A 16,952-nucleotide genomic window follows, 5' to 3' on the forward strand; every position below is an offset into this window, starting at 1 on the left:
TTTATAATACAATATTATTTTAAGATAATAAGATTTAAATATATCACTGCTGCAATTTAACTATGCTACTAGTATTAAAGTTAAATATAAAAAAAAAATTGTATTAAATAATAATATAGGTACATACCATATGAAATGGTCTTCGATTTTTTTTAATACTTAGGGGTGAGTGGGTGGGTGTTTAACGTGGAAGTGAAAAACAATGACTAAATGATAATTATACCAGGTAAATAGTAATAGTCGTGATAATTGTATTTGTGTTAATTATAAATTGTTGGTGACATGAGCGTGACACGCAGTAACACCTACTTTATGCTTGACTTTTGTACTCTCTAAGCTATTGAATCTCTCTAAAATAGATTCAAATTAGATTTGTCGAGGTACTAAAGTGTGTGTCTGTCGATTCTATGCTCGTTCTTTTAGAAATAAAATTACCATCAGGATTTTTGATATACCGTAGAGCTATTCGGTTTAAATAAGCTACATTAACTGTAGGTATTTACGTATATCTCAGCACTGTCTCTCTTTAAAAGGCAAGCCCGTAGAAGACTTGAAATAATATTCAAACTTGGGTTTCAGATCGGAAACACTTTTATTCAGGTATTAAACAAACATAAAAAAAATACTAATTTGAAAACATTTAATCCGTTGTATGACCGTCAATCTCTTCTCCAGTATAATCGTCGTACCGACGACAAGAACAGGACTACTATGATATTTTATAGCAAAGTATTAATGTCACCTCAGCACATCTTGGCCTGAGTTATTTTTAATTAGTTGCAAAAAATATTTCCACCTAAATTACATAATATATATATATATTGAATAATATTGAATTGTATAAAAATAATATTGACTGTCTACAAATTACAATGTACTTACGACTTATTTAAATCTTAATATCTACTTATAATAATATATTAATTTATTAATCTTTGTTTGTATAGTAAATACATAATGGCGTATATCCACTCATAAAGATTAAAAAATATTAATTAAGTATCTGATATTTGTTATACAAATTATGAATGATTAAAAATAATGATGAATAATTAATTGTTATTGATAAGTATACAGTATAATATTATGTTCACTAAAAATTAAATGTATTCCTAACTTTGTTAAAATGATTTTATTATTTAGTATTAGTATTTCCATAACTTTTTGCCAGCACCGATATTATACTATACGTTAAATGCATAACCTAAAATAAAAAACAAAATAAAATAAGTAATGTGAACTCAATAAAAATTTACAAGTGTATAATTTATTATAAGAAATTTATTTTAAATTAACAAAAATTAAAAAAATTAAATAAAAATAAAATACCTAGGTATATTAGGATAATGTATTATATTGTTTATAGTTTTATACTATTACAATCATTGGTGGGCCTCCGCCACATAGATATTTTTTAAAATTTGTAATAAGCTGAATTACAATTAAGTAGTCTTATTCACATGTAAAATTATGAAATCTCCTTAACGGATTTGAAACTTATACAAATTACTAAAATTAGTATTATTTTTCTTATGTTCATATTTTTTTTAATGTTTACCTAATATAGGTACCTACAAATATACAGTTAGTATTTTCTCAAAAAAAGTTATTAGGGTTTTTAAACTAAACAATTAAAAAGGTCAGTAGAAACGTGATTATTTGTGATGCTTCGAAAATAAACAAGGATAATACAAATTAATACATACACTTGCAAACATTTCTAAGTTTACTATTTTTCTTAATGATATTTTTAGTTTCAGTTTTTCCGCATCATTCATTCGCATAGTAAATAATAACATCTTTTTATAACTGATACTCATTGCTGTCCAATCACTACTATACAATGCAAAGTTCATTGAATCCTTCTGAAATAAAGAATTTGGCAATATTATGAATTACTTCATGGCTAAATGTTTATCATTATTCTATTGTTCAATAGAATAATTTCAAAATTGTATTTATTTTTTTTATCGGTAATCGTAATTATTGTATTAAAATTCACGAATAAAATATAATAATTAACTGTAAAAGAAATAAGTATCGATTACTTATTACGGCCACCAGATTTCTTTATTTTGAATGTTATACTCAAGATTCTGAGAGGACAACTTCAACCTACTGTGCTACTACTATTTTAGTAAAATAAATTACTTGAATTACATTTTACATTTATCATATTATAATATATAATCATATTCAATACATTTAGTTAAGTCTAACAGACTGTCTTCGCTCAGAATCGTTTTAAGTATACAATGATATAAATATAATATATAATATCACTGAATTAAAATAATTTTGAATATTCATTGTACTAACCCACACGACACCTAAAGTACAGCAGTGCACTACCAACTTTCCCACTTTTTTAATATTTATTATTATTGACATAAGTTCTTTCATATTGCATTCAAAATATGGCAGAGTCTAAATTAGAATTAGAAAATTATTAGAAAAACTTTACATACTTGATAATTTATATCGCTATATAAATAGCACGTGATGAATAAATGTATAATATTTGGTGCTACGGTTACAACCAGTTTTATTATCGGAACTGATAATAAAGAAAACCCATTGTAATGGTTCTAAAAAAAAATATATATCTATTAAATGAAAATGTCTAAGTCTTAGTTTTAGGAGTGCTTACTATAAAAATCATATAAGCTTGAAGTATAATTAACATCGATTGAGCAGCTAGTTGAACATATGTCACTGGTTGAAATATTTTATATATTTCTTTTATTTTTCTGAAATGATGATAAAATTACTTATAAGAACTCCAATCAGAAATCAAACATAAATAAAAAAATAATTTAAACAAATATGGGTATTGCATAGTTAGATGTATCAAATAATCAAACCATAAAATAACCAATATTTACTTGAACATATTTTGTTGGTCTTGAATTAATAGTTTTAAATTAAAAATGGCTTCTAAATCATTATCTTTAAGATTTTTTACATCACCTGAATACAACCATCAGTTAAATAAAATTAAAATAATATTATTTTGAAACTCAATATTACATCGTATTAAAAAGATAATTAATTTGAGTACTACTTACCCTTTCTATCGTTTAGACTGATGTAGGAAACAGCAATTGTTTTCAGTTGGAATGCAATTGAAATGCATATTGAAATCACAAAAGTATCGTAAGCCACTGTACCATGACCCCAAAACACGACTTGGAGCATTTCAACGACGTAAAAATATAAAAAATGTTCATTGTAGGATTCTCCACTGATTGGATACACGTAATTAAGGGAATTATAGCGGAATCGGCGTATTTCATCATCTTTGAATTTAACATTCAAATAAACGTCTTTGACAAAAAATGGTGATATACACCAAGCAACGGTAACAGAAGACCAAAGTATGACAAAAAGGATTGTTGTTGAAATCGATTTAGCTCTAGCGTTTTGAAGTATTTCTTTTTTATGGCCTGTGTATGATAGGAAATTGATGGATGTCATATCCAAATTATTCCAAATTGTCTTTGAATTTCTGGATACCCAAAATATTTTAAAAGTTGAAAAAAAAATTGCGACAACCAACATAAAGTGACTCATTAGTTCATTAGTGTTATCCAGATAATAATATGAGCTCGAAAAAAGAAACGAGACTGAGAGTACACCAGTCATAACTTCTATTGCAGCTGCAACTTTATAAGCGTTGAATCCAAAACACTTTGGGGCGCTTGGATATATCAGTTGATAGAAACCAGTAATTTTCATTAACCTCAGATTAAATATATAGTTTTTCTCATCATTGAAATTCATATTATTTTCGAAATATTTGAAATACACTAAAAAAATAATAATTAATAATATATATTATTATATGCCTTGTAATTTTGTAACAGTATTAAGCAAACACTCATTACCTCGATAAGAATTAACGTTATTTTGACAATAATTTCTTAAATAGATACCTAATGTGAAGTCATAAAAAAAATGTTTTATTTTTATCAGTATATAATATTTTAGTTATTTAGTTTTTTGATAGACAGCATACAATTTTCATATTCCAAATCAGATCTGAAAATTGTAATACTTAAAAATGAACATTTCGAAACGAGAGTTTCATAACGTTGTTATATTAATTAATTGTAACTTTTAACTTAGATAAGTATTTAAATTTTAAAGTTTTGATGAGAAGAATGGAGTGAATCTTCAAGGACACTCTGTAATATTATGTTAGTCCTATTTTACCACTTCACCTACAACACTACTACTATACGCAAATCTTTAAAAACTTTTAAGTTATGACTAATGATTTATCATGGTACTCGTTAGAAAATCTATGTTTGTGTACTGAAATTTTCAGAAAAATATTCTGCTTTGGAATATGAAAATTAAAAATATGTACGTTGTTATTGAAAAAACTAGATGTTAGAAATTAGATGCGATAACTTGAAATTATGTAAAATATTTTCAAAAAACATTAATGCTTTACAAGGTACTTAGTGGGTGTTTACAGTTTACTGTTAAAATAATCACCTTGTATAAGGACAAATCTTGTTTCAAATAAATGTAAAATGCGTATTTTTGAAAATCATTTTGGTACCTATGAGGATTTAATCATAACAAAAAACTTTAAAAACTTAAATGATTATTAATAGTTTCTGGCTTATGGTCTGAAATTAAAGCATTTCAGTTGTGAAAAAAATAATGTAGATACTATAGTCGAATCGGTAGAAACACAACTGAAAATATAATTTCTTTGCAAAATAAACTAAATAAACGTTTTCATATTCATGTTATACGTTACCTATTAATTTATTGTTTGTTAATAATTACCTTTTATTTAATTAATACACGAGGACCTGGTTTTTAAATGGGTTTTTTTTTCAAATATTCATTTAACGAATGAAGACATAATATTAACAACATGGGAATATAATTGAATGATAATAATTATTATACTAAATATTTTATTCTTAAAAATTATTTCTATGACACAAAAAAAAAATCGTTGATTGCCCTTAATATGGATTAAAAAATAAAAAGTTTTTATTAATACAGCGTATTTATAGGTACATAATATTGTATTTATTATGACAACGAGTTTCACTAAAAAAGACGTTATAAGTCTTATAACCGTACTTGTTGTCTCCGTCTTACAAACACACAGTGTTGCATAACAAATTTTACGCTCAGAATAAATGATCCGTTTAACTATGTCATTTTTTAAATTTTTTAAATGAATACCTCATAAGTGCAATGTTGCCAGGAGGAAATTCTTAACTTTCAATCTATCTTCTAAAAAATTTAGATTTCCTTTTTGAAATCAGTATTTTTTTTTAGTTTATTTCTGTGAGAACATTCTGCAGCGGATTCGAAAGAATCGATAAAAATTCTCCAGTCATGTAACCATTTTTCTGTAAGGTCAATCTGTATTTAAATTTTTTCGATGTCTCTGGTGGAGTAGAAAATAGTGTCGTCGGCGAAGAGTGCAGTTTTGAAATTGGGCAATCTGGGTTTCCATGTCATTGATGAAGAAACAAAAGAAACGAGAAGGAAGATATGAACCTTGAGGCACGCCTGCGTGGATTTTGCAAGAGGTAGACGTTTTGACTTCAATTTTAATCTAGAAGTGTCTGTCCGTAAGGAAAGAAGTAAGAATAGTGATAAGGTCGTGAGCACATTGAAGTCAATCAGCTTGCTGATAGGGCCGTCGTGTCAGATCTTGTCAAAGGCTTTTTCAACGTCTATAACAGGATGCAGCTGTTTTCATTCTTGTATTGAGACTTAGAGAAATATCGTCAATGACTCTGAGGAGTTGAGTGGTGTTGCTGTGAGCATTTCTGAAACCATATTGGTCAGGACAGATTTTAGAGACGGTGAGAATTTTTAGTCTGACGAGAAAAAGTTTTTCCAGAACTTTGGACATCGTGTTTAGGAGAGAGATCGGACGATGATTAACTGTTTTGGTTAGGTCCTTGCCAAGTTCAGGAATGGTGATGACGATGGCGTGCTTTCAACAAGGAAAGGAACGAATTTCTTTTTTTAGGGAACTTGTAAAACACTGCAGTAAATGCTAGTACCTATTGGTGTATTAAAATTAATTAACTGGATTCATTGCCTCTGATAAAGTTTAATTTATTAAATATTCAATTTGAATAATTCCTACACAATTATTCTAAGAGAAGACATAATAGTAAATGAAGTAGAAGGTCAATGTAGTATTTATATTATAATAATTTTATTTTTGTGAGTTCGTAATAATATTGCTACATTGCTGTAATTTTTTAACATATAGATATGTTTATACATTTTTGTGTATTGTTTTTGGACTGAAACAACAGTTTTTATCAGCATAGAAACCCAAATCAACAATACAAACAAAAACTTATCTATGATTCAATAATTTTATTCTCAGAGGAAAAATATCTTGTGGCATGTTATTTTTTTTTCCTTGACGCGTTGAAGTAGAATGACCATTCTAAAAGGTGTATTACAGTCGTTATAATCATATTAGCTGCAGATTACATATATTTGCCATACTATTACAATTTCATCGTTGTGTTGTAGTCAGCGAAATATTTTCAATACGTGCACCTACTAATTTCTTACATCAGTTTCAATCTGTCTATCTGTATCGGTTTGCCAGAACTGATGTTATTTTGTAAGTAGTATGAATTACCTGAAAAAATAAAACGTAATCGTTATTAATACATTTCTATATATAAAAGTAATCTATGTATTATTATACATAAATATAAAAGGATAACATTACTGACTGACTTTTAACACACAGATCAAACCACTGATGGATCGGATGACATTTGGCATACTATTATGGGGTTCGCGTTCCCTACGAATAGAATTTCGGAAATTCAACCTCTAAAAAGGGAATATAGAGGGTTTTAAGAATACAACAGTGGCTCCATTTGTTCAGTAAAATCAAATTTAAAAATATATCAGTGGTGCAATTATTTAAGTAACATAAAGTATAACTCTACAGTTGTAACAGATTTCCTTAATTTGCCACTGAATGACAAAATATACGAACTTTAAGTTTAGAATCCTCCCTAAGAATATGACGCATACATTTTTTTAAAAGAAATCCAAATCTTCGTTTGGGCAACACTGGATGGTGTAACTATAGTATAATGTAATAATAATGTAAAAAATAAAAATAACTTTGCGTATAGTTACGTTTGTGAACAGTTGTAAGTTGACTATTATTTGTGCAGTTGCTTTTAGTTTCAAATTTTCCGAGTTATTTATTTGCATTGAAAGTAATAATAATTTCTTAAACGTGATGTTTTTTTCTGTCCAATTAGAATCATATAAGGCAAAATTAATATTGTTTTTCTGAAATACAGTCATAAGTATTACAACATAATAAACAATTGTGAAATAAGTCTTAATTAAAGAAATAAAATATTTTTATTTATTGATCTCTATATTATTTTTTGGTACGATAAGAATATTTTTCCTTAGTATTTGAATTTTTACATGAAGATTTGAAAAAAGGAGTAACTCATTAGTAAAAAAAAGCAATATAAAGGTTACTTATCGAAAAAGGCTAATCAACTCGGATATTGAGCTGTTGAAGTCTCTATCTTATCTCTTATCTTTATCTCTTTTCAATAAAAAAAGAAACGTTAATAATGTACAATATACTACAGCTCATTTGAACTAATTAGATACTATTATTATTACTGTCTATACGTCATGTTAATCCTTTTAGGCGCCCTTTTAATAATTAATTCATTCAAATTCCAAAAATTAAAATTTGAATGAATTAATTATTAAAATGGGATTCCTTTTTCAAATGAGTATCAACCATTAAATTTGTAATACATTGTTAAGGTAATGACTACTTTGAAAACGTTGATGTACCTATATATAATTTGAATATTAATCCATCAACATTTTTTCATTTATAAACATTTTCAGTGTATAATAAATACTAGATCTATTATCACACATATTTTATGGGAATTTTTAAAGAATATTTTTCTTATACGTATTTTCATTTTAATAACTCAGAAACTGCTCATTTCAGTTTTTATTTATCGACATTAAAATCAGCATAATATATATTAACATTCAACATTTTGAAAACAATCATCTGGAAATGTAGGTTAGTTTCATTGTCGATTGTCAACAATTATTTATTTGAAATATTAAATTGTTCAGTGCTTTTTAGTAAACAATTAATACGTAATAGTGGGTAATACCTAAGTGTTGTTATTTTTATGTAATATACTTACACAATTATCAATTATACTAAACATATAACATGTTGAAAATAAGTGGACCATGTTTGTCAATGAAGATAATATTAGTTTAATACTTTCTAGTGAAGTAGGCGAATGCCCACTATTGATATTCTAAAATTAACACACAATTTATTTAGTAGGTCATAATTCATTTTAATACGCTTTGTATAAAATCATAGGTACATACCAATATGGTTAAAAATGGTTGTATTGTTATTAATGTTGATTCGGCAAACAGTTGAAAGATTAAAATTGGACGCAACAAGTTATAAACTTCATTCATTGTCCTAAAATTGTAGTGTGTATGAGATGTTTTAATTTATAAAAAAAAAAAATAATAAGTATATATTTTTTAGTTAGAATCCAAAAAAATATATTAAAAACCAAAAAATAATGATTTTTTCATAACATACTTCATAAATTTTTGATGATCTTGAATTATAAATATTAAGTTGTTGAAGTCATTGAATCTTTCATTTAATGGATTGTTTTTCACGTCTAAAATAGAAACATACTATCATGTATAGATGATAGCTATATATGTGTGTTTTTTTTTTTTTTTTTTTTTATCCTAAGCCCGGCAACTGTGGCCATTAGCTATTAGTAGGTACTGTAGGTTTTTTTATTGATGGTTTGTAGGTTTTTGGAACGGTAGGGGGAACACGTGTGTGTTTGTTTTGGCAGAATTTCGAATGGGGCACCCGTAGGTTTCTGCCATGCCCCGGGGGTGGGGGATGGCAGCACTTGCTCTCCGGTCACCGCGACTTGTCCGGAGAAAAATGCCGCCCGGTGGCCGAGGATCGAACCGCGACCGGCTGCGTCGCAGCGGAAGAGTCAGACCACTCGGTCACCTCGTCCCCATGTGTGTTTTTTTTAGTTGTTATCTTAGCAATTATTATGTATAGCTAAAACTAATATATTATCATGAGTACAGAGTAACATTGAAGGACGTACTCATAATTTTTAATGTTTTCAAAGAAAACTGTAATTTTACATTATAACTATGGACTATAGAGATTCAAATATTAATAATTATTATCATATCACAGTGAAATTACCATAATGTTATTAAATGCTTAGATTGTAAGATTTTATTATGCTAACGTAGCATTATTATTGTATACATAAAAAGTAAAACTTACCAGCACTTTCAAAATCGGTGTCAATATTATTATAGCCTAGTGTTCTGTATGATAATGCAATCGATTTTAACTGGTATGCGATTGTTATACACACAGAAATGACCAAATTATCAAAAACCACCATGGAATAACCATAAAATATTACTCCTATAGTCTCAAGAAAATAAAACACCATGAAATTGTTGTTATAAAATTGAGCTGATACTGGAAACATTAAATTGAGCATGTTGTATCGATATTGGCTGTATGTTTCATCTTTGGCTTTAACATTCATAAAATTGTCTTTAGCTATAATTGGAAATAAAATCCATACTGATATTATTGCTATCCAAGACAATGTGAAAATATTTGAGATTGATATCGATAATTTTCGAGCACTTATAAGTATATATTTTTGTTGGCCTCTATAAGTCAAATAATCTATTGACGTGAAGCTTATAAAGTTCCATAGTGCATTTGAATTGCACATTATAAAGCTCATTTTGATCAATCCAAATAATGTGGCAATTATTAACATGAAATATTTTACGGTTTCGTTAAAATTGTTTAGAGTATAGTATATACTTAAATTACACATAATAAATACTAATGTAAGATATACTAATGCAAGTGTTCCACCTAGTTTGAAAATATTGCAACCGAATGGTTTTGGAGTGTCTGGGTTCAATAACTGATATAATCCGGTCATCTTCATCAATTTTATATTCATTATATATTTTATTCTATTATCTGGCATCATTATTAAATTGATTTTGATTTTCTGTAGTTTCTGTTAAAATAAAAAGAATGGTATATAATATTTTAAGGGGTTTCTAATTAAATTTGAATATTACTCGTGTTGTAGTGCGATGGTTCTCAACTAGTGTGCCGTGATGATACACATAAAAAAAAAAATTTTCGACATGTATTTTAGAATTTTAATGTTATTTATAATATTCTTAGGTCATAATGATTCGAGTGTCGCCGTTTATTAGGAAGTTGTGAAAAAATTTGAGAACAACTGCCGTAATTAGGTCCTAACTAGTAGGTTCATTTAAGTGGGTAGGTATGTTGAGGAGTAGTAGTGTTCACACAGATCCTCCTCTGCTGTCCGTTCAAACGGAAAAAAAAAAAAGTACGTAGGTATGTAATTTGGGCTTCATCTTAATTTCAATTTTGGTAATCTGCATGACTGCATTACACTTTCAATTTAAATTATAGAAATTTACCTAATTCAATTTCCAGAGTTCGTATTTATTACAGCACTTAAAACATGAATAAACAGCATGGCCATGAATTAAAAATATTCCAGATTTTTACATGTTTTATTATCAACTGAAATATTACTAATTTATACACGTAGTACATACGTATACCTACGGTTACAATAAATTATCTTACGTTTTCATTTCATTGGGGAACATTGGGAACAGTGGGAACAATTGTACTACAACTAACTTGATTTATGAGTAAAATATATTCATACAATATAATAAAATATATGTTAATAATGTACTTTTAGCTAGGTTGATGAGGCCCAAACTACAACCTTAAAAGTGGCACACAACATCAACGTTATTTTGAGATACCGCAAAAATTGTAAAAGCCCCATATAATATAAAAGTAATCTAAATGCAGGTAAACATAATATTATAACGGAAAGTTCACCTATACTACCTAAATTAACTTAAAATTGCTTAAGTATCCCGTTACGTGGTAACAATTAAATTATTGGGTATCACTGCTGTTATACGGTGTGTGATTGTGTATCTGTAGTGATAGATCTGTACCAAACGGGGGAATGTGAGAGGATTTGGACGTTCGACAAGACAGCTAGTTATACCGAGTACAATTTAACGTATATTTAAAATGTAAATCAAAATGTAATATAAATTATTTTACGTTACCAATGACCTGGCAGCTACAATACACGGAGCAAGTGGTGAAACGAGACTAGATCGGCTGACGTATCTCTAGCAGGCTGAACGATTATTACAAATTTTTTTCACTATACGAAATAGTTATGCCTACATATAGCTTTACTCCGTGTTATTACAGAACGAATGAAAGATGACACGCACGTCTATGACATATGTATAGTATATTGTTTTTAATACTATACGTAATATTATAATAATTTTAAAAATATAAAAACTGTAATGGTGTTCCACACCATTACAATCCATAAACATTTATCTAGTAATTACTTTGAGAGATTTCATATTATGATCAAACAAACTTACGTAAAACTTTGAAACCAATAATTGATTTGATTTGATTTTGGTTTTATCAGTTTAGTTTTTGTAAACTTATGTGTACGTATTTTTAACAAATCACGAAGTTTGACTCTTGTAGAATATTTTTAATGGAAATAAAATGTTAACAATTCTCTTCATTAAATTATGCATGCATACTGATATCAATTCGACTATTCGTTAATTACATGTTTCTTTTTAATTATTCAGCTGCTTAATTATAGTGCTACATTTGTATTTGACCGTTGTCTCATAAATAACCAGTTATATACATTTAAAAGATACGTTTATAATAAAATGTATATATGTATAATAGATAATAATCAATAGCATAGTTTAGCTACCTCGTACGTATAGAAAATTAAAACAATTAAAAATATAGTATAATTATCAAAACCGAGTAATTAGTTGCTGTGACGCTAAATACGAGACAAATTACCTAATTTAATTTAAATCTAATCATACACCTATTATATTTTACTGGTATTCTGACTAAAACACAGAATAAATATGCTCGTTTTTAATCATTAAAGTAAGTTGGGAGTAACTACTAGTACATTTATGTATAGGTATTTATAAAGTGAACATTCAAAGATGGAATTTACAATAACCCGATCTGATTCCTCTATATTATTCTTTGGAGAACGCATTTATAGCGGTATGATATAATTTAGTTAAAACTATTAAAATTATTTCTATAGGTATTGGGTAAGTATATTTATAAATACCCTTCTTGTGCGTCTTCGTATATCTGTAGTGGCTGGTGAATTCGGTGTTATGCGTCGACGGGATCGATGATATAACTACCTATACTGACTACTTTCCTACAGTAGTTTCCTTGTTAACAAAGGGAACTATAGGAATTTCGATTGTTGTTCTAGAAGACAACATTGTTGTTTTTTTTTTTGAAGACATTGTTGTTATCGATGTGAATTATAAATTCCCTGTAAGTATTTACTCTATTGTACACCACGTCGCACTGACGTGTGGTAGGATGACCGTTTAGAATACCCCGACAACTCGATTTATAATTAATTATTAATAGAAATTTATTCAGAATCTCTGATGAAGGATAATTGGTACGTACCTATTTTATTTTTGAACAAAAGTCAAAATTACAAAGGTATAGTCGTTGGAATTTGGGTTTACGTAATTGAAACAGATTTTATAATACTACAGAGGAATGACTATATAATGACTTCTGTATACGAGTCAATAATTAGAAGACGAGTATTTGTAATTTGAACTTCTATTGAGATAATTTGTTAAAAATCTTTTACAAGTTATGGATCAAGGGGGTAAGCTCCCCTTACCCCATATTAATGCCTATAGTTCTGGATACAACCATAGATTATATATACTATAAATACTGTACTTGAAATCGATGTACTTAATATATATATTAAATTTGTGTTGTAACAAAATTGTTGCCCCCAAACCAGATCTATGCATCTATGCTCTGGGTCCGTGCCGGTGTATACTGTAATACAGGATGCATGTACGTTAACAAATGTACATTACAGAAATGAGAGTGTCCAGAGAAAGCTGACTGAGCGTTTTTTGACTTGTGCGGCTTATTTGGAAGATTATATTAGTGACGATGATCACACCCTTCCACTATTTTGGTAGAAAAATGTCCGATGATAGGATCAAAATGTGCCCGATCTTGTGGTTGGTAGAATTGTATGATTTTTAAGACTTCTGTCTGAGCGTAGGTACTGATCTAAAATATTAAACATATTTGGTGGTGCATAATATTTCTTTCGTAACATAGTTTCGCAGGGTGGTATAATACATTGTATATTTTATAATATTATATAGTGTGAGGAGGCCACCCGTCGGAAAATGTCTTGTGTGTGTCACAAGTTGTGCCAAGTTCAAGCAGGATGTATTCTGTACTGTTCTATATGTTTCATATAGAACAAATAATTTTGTTTCATACTTATAATATTATATTACAATTAGTATCTAATTCTATTATTCTAATACCTATGAACCAATTACAAAGTATTTTGTTGTATGGTAGGTATATCTTAAACTAAAAATTAGATACAAAAAATAATTCTAAAAAATCACACTATAATACAAAATTATTTATTTTTATAAAGGCTTTTATTTTAATTATATTTAGTAGATATCCATATTTCTATAATTTCTTAATATTTTCAAATAGTTTGAACCTTCAAATTTTTATATTGCGATTTTTCATCTAATTTCTTACTTCTATAAAATAAGTAATGTACAGAAATCTCAATTATTTTTTCAACTCACTAATTAAAAAATACACAACTACCAAAAAGTTTCATAATACATAAACCCAAAGTTCATAGTGTTCTCATATACTTGTAATTATATTTCTATAATCAGGTACTATAACTTTTTGTCATTACTGATACTATACTATAAGTTGTGTGCATCACCTAAAATCAAAAATGAATATTAAGCCAGTTATAAAATATCAATTGTATACAATATACCTAATCATCTAAATGCATTTTGCTTGGAATACATTATTATATTTTATATTATATACTCAACAATACTTAAAAAAAATAATAAACATAATAGTCTACTATAATAGAATAACTTGAATCATTATATTTGTTATTCTTACATCCGCAAACATTTCCATATTGACCATTCTTTTTATTGATATTTGCATCTTCAAATTCTCAGCATCATTCATTCGCATTGTAAACAATAGTAGCTTTTTGAATTTAACACTCATAGCCGTCCAATTACTACTATAAAGGGCAAAGTTCATGGACTCTTTCTAAAATTTAAATTAAATTTAAAATATGAAAGTACCTAAAATATTTATTATGTATATAATTTTCCAAGATGAGATCAAATTTTTTATTCAAAAATGTATTTCAATTTGTAATTTAAAAATAATTAACTCATTTTTAAAAATGTTATTACAAATTCATTACAGGTTAAGTATATATTTAGGTATTTATATCTATGTATAATACATACTTGCTCATTAACAATGCTAAACAAGTAGCAAGTGAGAAATAAATGGCATAAATATGTTATTTCTGGAAATGATAACTTAAAAAAAAGTGTTGGCGATAATGATCCGTCAAAATAAAGCTAAAAAATAAATATTTAATTAATTTAAGACACAACATTTTTGTAAAAGTAATAAATGTACCTTTAAAATCATACAAGGCTGTAAAATAATTTGAAATGATTCAGCTGCTAGTTGAATAAATGTAGCTGGTTTAAGAATTTGATACATATTTTTCGTTTTTCTGAAACAATATTAAAATTATTTAAGCATCTAATTGTTTATAATACAAGTAACAAATGTGTGACGTAGCACGTAGGTATGCAAATTTTTCACTTGATAAAAAAATGTATTATCTAGAACTACTAAGTATATGACAGTAGATCAATTTCCATGTAATTATATTTAAAATAGTCCTGCTATATCGTTAAAAATAACAATTTTAAAAATCATCATACTTATAAATCATAATTTTAATTTGTTGTTGATCAACCATAATTTAGTATGTATTTACTATTTACTTACTCTAAAATATTTTGTTGATCTTGAATCAGTACTTCTAAATCTAATATAGCTTCAACGTTTTTGGTACTTTTATTGTTACCTGAATAAAAATACAGGTAAAATATATTTGTGAATGTTTTTATGTTGACATATTCTATTCGAAAATATGAATTCGATAGTATTTCAAAACATATATAACTCACGAGTCAATTCATTATGATTGAGGCCTATTAAACTGTATGAAGCAGCAATAGTCTTCAGTTGGTGTTCAATACTTATGCACACCGAAATCATTAAAATATCAAAAACCCACATCATTTGACTCCAAAATATCAATAAAATTGTTTCAAGTAGATAAAATACAAGAAAATATTTATTATAAAATGTATCAGTTACTGGATAAACCAAATCAATAGCGTTTGAACGATAATTATAAACACCATCTTTGAATTTTAATTTAAAATAACTGTTTTTGCTTAAAATTGCCGACAAGCTCCAATATAGTACGATATTTGACCATAGACCAAAGGAAATCAATATTAAAGTTGAGGATCTATTTCGACCAATTTTATATATTTCTTTCGTGTGGCCTTTATAACACAAGAAATTGGTGGACATCATATTATGCATGAAATTCCAAATGGTTTTTGCATTTTTTATTATAAAGTAATACTTAAAAATTGCAAAGTTAGCAGCGAAAATTATTATAGTATAATTAAATATTTGATTTACATCATTTATAAAAGCATAAATGCTATAAAACCCCATTATTGTGGTAACAGAAAGGATTAATATTTGCACGATGAATGCAGTCTTATAAATATTTATATTGAATAATTTTACGCCATCTGATGGTATTAGTAGTTGATAGAATCCAGTAATTTTCATATACTGCAAATTAATTATTGAATGCTCATTCTGCAATCCCATTGTTACTTATGTTCTTCGGCTATTAAACAAATAGCATAAATTTATAATAATAAATTAAATACAAATTAATATGTATAAAAACTAATAAACAATGTTCTTTTTAAAAAAAAATTTGGTTTGTTAATTTACAAACAAAATAACATTTTAATTAATAAATTGCAATAAATTATAATACCTATTTTATTTGTTTAATATTCTCAGCTTAATGAGGTATTAATTAGTTCAATAGCCATAATAACTGATGGCTAATCATGAGTGTCTACTGCTTTTGAAAAATTGCTGCCTATATGTTCTATATTAAGTGCGAGATGGTTAAAATAATTTCATGGATCAAAAATCACATTTGATTTTATAGATTTATAAAACTCATAAGCTTTATAAGTATTCGTTCTCTAAAATAAATATTATTTTTGTTACGTACACATGGTGATGCACAGGGCTTAAATAATATGTCATGTTACATTATTATTGATATTGTGACTCACTTATCGCAGAAATTAGTGCAGTTGAATCGGAATACATTTAAACATGGTCAATATTACAAACTATTGTAACGAGATACATTCATTTTAAATTAAAATATCTTAAATGACCTAGTTATTGAACATTTCAACTGAAATTTATTGTTTCGCGTATGTGCACGAAGTAAATAATAACAAGTTTTACTTACAGAATACAACAGAAGCTTTATATTATTTTTCTGAGTAAAATTGAAAAATAAATAAATAGGCACGACTTTTAGTTGAACGAAAACAGTCAATTGTTTGTAGACCGTTAGTCTGGGGTCGGCTTTAATGACGAGAGTATAATAATATTATTTTAGCCTTTAGGTGTAGCTTTATAAGTTAAATCTTACTTGAAAAAATAATTTGCAGTGGTGTAGTACATGGCG

The 16,952-nt window shown here is 27.4% G+C and overlaps 3 protein-coding genes across 3 annotated transcripts; all 3 read right to left on the reverse strand.

Annotated features, from left to right (window-relative positions):
- Positions 1–1,053: 1,053 nt before the first annotated feature.
- LOC111042960 lies at positions 1,054–3,795 on the reverse strand. Its single transcript, XM_022327721.1, has 6 exons — positions 3,069–3,795; positions 2,886–2,970; positions 2,651–2,750; positions 2,469–2,588; positions 1,707–1,865; positions 1,054–1,204 (listed from the first exon to the last, which is right to left on the reverse strand). Exons 1-6 carry the CDS (start codon positions 3,781–3,783, stop codon positions 1,136–1,138), a joined length of 1,248 nt encoding a protein of 415 aa, XP_022183413.1. The 5' UTR covers positions 3,784–3,795; the 3' UTR covers positions 1,054–1,135.
- A 4,721-nt stretch (positions 3,796–8,516) lies between these two features.
- LOC111042929 lies at positions 8,517–9,904 on the reverse strand. Its single transcript, XM_022327663.1, has 3 exons — positions 9,380–9,904; positions 8,622–8,735; positions 8,517–8,524 (listed from the first exon to the last, which is right to left on the reverse strand). The coding sequence occupies exons 1-3, from the start codon at positions 9,894–9,896 to the stop codon at positions 8,517–8,519; spliced, it is 639 nt and encodes a 212-aa protein (XP_022183355.1). The 5' UTR covers positions 9,897–9,904.
- A 3,853-nt stretch (positions 9,905–13,757) lies between these two features.
- Positions 13,758–16,073, reverse strand: LOC111042952. The gene is made up of 6 exons (XM_022327713.1): positions 15,334–16,073; positions 15,152–15,230; positions 14,771–14,870; positions 14,593–14,709; positions 14,228–14,386; positions 13,758–14,033 (listed from the first exon to the last, which is right to left on the reverse strand). The coding sequence occupies exons 1-6, from the start codon at positions 16,058–16,060 to the stop codon at positions 13,977–13,979; spliced, it is 1,239 nt and encodes a 412-aa protein (XP_022183405.1). The 5' UTR covers positions 16,061–16,073; the 3' UTR covers positions 13,758–13,976.
- Positions 16,074–16,952: the final 879 nt, after the last annotated feature.

The sequence above is a fragment of the Myzus persicae genome, unplaced genomic scaffold, assembly GCF_001856785.1.
Source record: "Myzus persicae strain clone G006 unplaced genomic scaffold, MPER_G0061.0, whole genome shotgun sequence".
Classification (NCBI taxonomy): Eukaryota; Metazoa; Arthropoda; class Insecta; order Hemiptera; family Aphididae; genus Myzus; species Myzus persicae.

What these genes read in the sequence shown, in the direction of transcription:
- LOC111042960 (XM_022327721.1), bottom strand. Translation starts at nt 3,783, where the DNA reads ATGAATTTCAATGATGAGAAAAACTATATATTTAATCTGAGGTTAATG. An exon ending in AAGCTTATATGATTTTTATA is followed by an intron (nt 2,589 to 2,650) that starts GTAAGCACTCCT and finishes ATTTTTTTTTAG; the next exon opens with AACCATTACAATGGGTTTTC. An exon ending in ATAGCGATATAAATTATCAA is followed by an intron (nt 1,866 to 2,468) that starts GTATGTAAAGTT and finishes TCTTTATTTCAG; the next exon opens with AAGGATTCAATGAACTTTGC.
- LOC111042929 (XM_022327663.1), bottom strand. Translation starts at nt 9,896, where the DNA reads ATGTTAATAATTGCCACATTATTTGGATTGATCAAAATGAGCTTTATA. An exon ending in CACCGATTTTGAAAGTGCTG is followed by an intron (nt 8,736 to 9,379) that starts GTAAGTTTTACT and finishes TTTCTATTTTAG; the next exon opens with ACGTGAAAAACAATCCATTA.
- LOC111042952 (XM_022327713.1), bottom strand. Translation starts at nt 16,060, where the DNA reads ATGGGATTGCAGAATGAGCATTCAATAATTAATTTGCAGTATATGAAA. An exon ending in CAATCATAATGAATTGACTC is followed by an intron (nt 15,231 to 15,333) that starts GTGAGTTATATA and finishes ATTTTTATTCAG; the next exon opens with GTAACAATAAAAGTACCAAA. An exon ending in AGCCTTGTATGATTTTAAAG is followed by an intron (nt 14,710 to 14,770) that starts GTACATTTATTA and finishes TTTATTTTTTAG; the next exon opens with CTTTATTTTGACGGATCATT.